The 4,118-nt window shown below is 52.2% G+C and overlaps 1 protein-coding gene across 1 annotated transcript in view; it reads left to right on the top strand.

The window, feature by feature from the left end:
- The window catches only part of shfl (shiftless antiviral inhibitor of ribosomal frameshifting), a 26,604-nt gene that overhangs the window by 19,841 nt on the left and 2,645 nt on the right, over positions 1 to 4,118 (top strand). Inside the window, exons 7-8 of the mRNA XM_043694933.1 lie at positions 987 to 1,090; positions 3,176 to 3,324. Of these exons, the coding sequence (XP_043550868.1) occupies positions 987 to 1,090; positions 3,176 to 3,324 (253 nt within the window). The remainder of the gene's footprint in view (positions 1 to 986; positions 1,091 to 3,175; positions 3,325 to 4,118) is intronic.

The following is a 4,118-nucleotide window of genomic DNA, read 5'->3' as shown; positions in this document are numbered from 1 at the left end:
ACACACACACATTGATATACACACACACATAGACACACACACCACAGACATTCCCCATATACATACACACATAGACATACACACACAGATATTCCCCCTACACACACACATAGACATACACACACATAGACATCCCCCCTACACACACACACACACACACATAGACATATATGCAGATGCACAGACACACACAAACACACAGTCATGCATACACAGACAGACATACAAATATAGACACACAAACACACACTCACACACATCGCTCAGACACACACATACACAGTCTCTGTGTGGGTCTATCGGTTGGACTGTGATAAATCTCCCATGCCCCACCTTCCAGTCAGTGCAGTTGAACACGGAGTTTTCGGAGTGGGTGGAAACAAGTCTGATGATGAATGGAGAGGGGGGGAATGGGAGGCTAAATGGTGAATGGTGTTGTTCAGTCCCATTCCTTGAGCAGTGAGCTCTGTTGAGTGAAATTAGAGAAAGCGCCTGGAGGAACCAGGCGCCAGCTCACAGGGCAGCACAGTAATGTGGGGGAGAGAATGGGGGAAGGAGCCTCGGTAAAAGGTAGGATTGGTGTGGCTGGATCATCACGTCGGAAGTTGCAAACCAACGGTGCAGATAAATTAATCCACACAAAGAATTGCGAACCGTTGGAATTGTCTAGCCCAGAGGGATGCTCCCTTATTGAATAACGGAATGGCTGGGACAGAGAGATCTTAATCTCTCACGGGATTATGGAGTAGGGTGAGGATTGGGTAGGGGCAGGAGAGTTGATTGAATCCCAGGACCAGCCATTATCCTATTGGGAAGCAGAGTGGGCTTGCTGGGCCAAATGGCCGATTCCTGCTTCAAATTTTCGGAATGTCCACCCTCAGGGCATCACTGGGACAGGGCGAGGAATGGGGAGGGAACTTCGGGTTGTTGAGACTCTCCAATAGCGTGACTCCCCCGTGATGTGAGAATGTCTTGTCTGCCCATAGGTCTCCAGGTGTCGGAAGTGTAAGGTGAAGTACAACCCAGTACCGGTTGACAAAATGTGGGGCTATGCTGAATTTCACTGCCAGCGCTGTGGCAACATCTTTGGGTAAGGAGGGTGCTGGGGTGTATCAGCCATTAACCCCGTAATCTTCTGGGAAACGGTGGCTTTGTTACTGACTTCCTTTGTACCATCACTGAAAGGTACAGAACACCTTCATTGATAATGCTCGAAGCTCCCAGATTGTCTGGGGAAATGGTGGCCGTATGGTCACCTCATTAGACTAGTAATTCAGCCCAACAGCCTCAAGACATGGGTTCAAATCTCATGAGGGGAGCTGGTGGAATCTAGTTTCACAAAATCTGCCAAACCCTGCGAAACTATTGTTGTGAAAACCCAATCTGGTTCAATAACGTGAATGGGAAGGAAATTTGCCATCCTTACCCAGTCTGTCTGACGTGCCTCCAGACCCGCTCTGCAATCACCCGGCAAACCCCTCAGCTCAAGGGCAATTTGGGACGGCAATTTTCCAGTGACACTCACACCCCACGAGAAAAGCTCACCAGCACCCAGGACAAAGCATATTGCTTGATTGGTATCCAATCTAACACTGACATGATTTTCTCTCTTCACCATAGAGTCAGAGAGATGTACAGCACAGAAACAGACCCTTCGGTCCAACCTGTCCATGCCAACCAGATATCCCAACCCAATCTAGTCTCACCTGCCAGCACCCCGGCCCACATCCCTCCAAACCCTTCCTATTCATATACCCATCCAAATGCCCTTTAAGTGTTGCAATTGTACGAGCCTCCACCACTTCCTCTGGCAGCTCAGTCGTAACGATGTGGACCGTCTTTGAGAAGCATAGCAACAAGTCACCAAAGATCCTCAGACAGCACCTTCCATACCTGAGACCACTTCCATCTAGGAGGACAAGGGCAGCAGACACATGAGAACATCTGCAAGTTCCCCTCCAAGCCACTCACCATCCTGACTTGGAAATATATCGCTGTTCCTTCACTGTCGCGTGCTGGTACTGTACCCCGAAGGGCATTGTGGGTTTCCCAGTATCCACTGAAGTATCTCCACATAGGCCAGTACCCACTCCTCCGATATTTACCCGTGCACAGTTCATGACGCTGTCCCACCTCGCTCAGAGCCAGCTCTCAGAGTGAACAGAACCTCTCACCCTGCTGTTCAGATTTAAAAAATTTTATTAACCAGTACAAATTGCAAACAAACAGTTAACATGAACAGCTGTACACAAGAAAAAAGCAATTAACAGGGGAAAGGGGTGGGGAGGCCAGACCCCAAACCCCACTGTATAACCAGTGAGCAGGGAAGTGAGGGGGAACCTCGAATCCGCCCCCTTAAATCGTCACGAAGAAAACAGTAAACACAATCACACAGAGTCTGCTAACCAAACAGTAGACCGTGCAGGTATCACATACACCTCGGGCAACACAGCAAGTCAGCCGTCTCTCCCACCTTCTGGCCACTCTAAGGCAGCCACTCCCATTCCCTTCCTGCTCTCAGTCCGCCCCCATTCCCCTTCCTCCTCTCAGTCTACCCCCATTCCCCTTCCTGCTCTCAGTCCACCCCCATTCCCCTTCCTCCTCTCGGTCCACCCTCATTCCCCTTCCTCCTCTCGGTCCACCCTGACACCTTCCAGTCTCCTCTTGGACAGCCAGTCCCCCTCCCTGGGACGACAGGACCATGCTGCTTATTTATTTTTTATTTTTTCTTATTCTTGAGACTCCTGCTTATTTTGTTTTCTTTCTCCCCCCACACTACTGCTTAACTGCGGTAGTGCTGATATTTTCCCCCCCCGCTCCCGTGTTGGGTGTGTGCAGGTGTGAGACACAGTGAAAGACACAAGGTGACCCTGCTGCTTATATCTGTCAGCCAGGGCCTCCTGATTGGACCAGGTTAACAGCCCCAGTCAGGGAACTCAGACTCTATGAGGTCCACCTGGCTGACCCCATTATAATCACTGCACACCCCCAAGTGGTTCAATAAGACGTCTCACCACCACCTTCTCAATGGGGCAGGTAGGGATGGACAATAAATACTGGGCAAACCAGCGACGCCCACATCCTGTGAATGGGCATAAACGGATACATATCATTGACGGATAGTGGGCAACAGAATCTCTTTCTCCTGACCAGCTGTGTACTCTCTCTCCTTCAGGGGCTTTGGACAGATGGGCCTGCCCGCTCCGTGCTACGTTTGTCAGAGTGGCGTGACTCCTCTGCGTATCCTTCCACCGAAGAAGGGGGTTGGTCCTCGAAGCCGAAGACCCCACAGTTGTTACGCTGAGGACTGCTACAATCGCAAAGGTCAGCACCTCCTCACCCCCACCCCCCCCACCTCAGACCCCTGACCTGGCGAGGTGGTCACGGCAGTGGGGTTTTCTTCTCGCCCGTCCTGCTGCGCGGTGTCTTCCGATTGCTCTCTCTGCCCGTTGCGTGGCCTCCTGTCCCGAGGCCTGTCCTGTCGGGGTTGAGGTTGGGCCACACCCCCCTCCTCCTGGGACTGGCGTCGGTGCGGAATTCTCCACCACAGACAGAGGTCGAGGCCAGAATATGGAGCGTCCTCAAGAAGGAGGGAGACACAGATCCAGGGATGGAAGGGTACTGGGGAGGAAGTGGGAACAGGGAAGACCAGACTCAAAGGACCAAATGGCCTGCTCCTGTGTTCGAGGTCTTTGTGAGGGCACTTTGAGTTTGGAGATAACAGGATTTTCATGTGGAACGAGGGTAAGGTAGATACACTCTGTCCCGTTCCCCCTTCTCAAATAACACCCTGAGCACCGAGAGAGTCGAGGCATGACCCAGTCCCATCAGCAGCCACAGAGACTGGTAATCACGAGACCCAGGGCAGCAGCTCCCCACCCCCCCCCCCGCCTTAGGCTGGTTTGAATGTTCTTCCACACCAGGTCAGAGGGCAGAGATTGGCACAGGGCTGGTACGGGGTGGATGGAGAGTGGGGTGAAGGGTGTTAGGGTGGATGGAGAGTGGGGTGAAGGGTGTAGTGGTGGATGGAGAGTGGGGTGAAGGGTGTAGGGGTGGATGGAGAGTGAGGTGAAGGGTGTAGGGACAGATGGAGAGTGGGGTGAAGGTTGTAGGGGTGG

Source organism: Chiloscyllium plagiosum, chromosome 8 (assembly GCF_004010195.1).
Source record: "Chiloscyllium plagiosum isolate BGI_BamShark_2017 chromosome 8, ASM401019v2, whole genome shotgun sequence".
Lineage (NCBI taxonomy): Eukaryota > Metazoa > Chordata > Chondrichthyes > Orectolobiformes > Hemiscylliidae > Chiloscyllium > Chiloscyllium plagiosum.
Note: the sequence above shows the minus strand (reverse complement) of the source record. Positions and strands in the feature narration are given on the sequence as shown.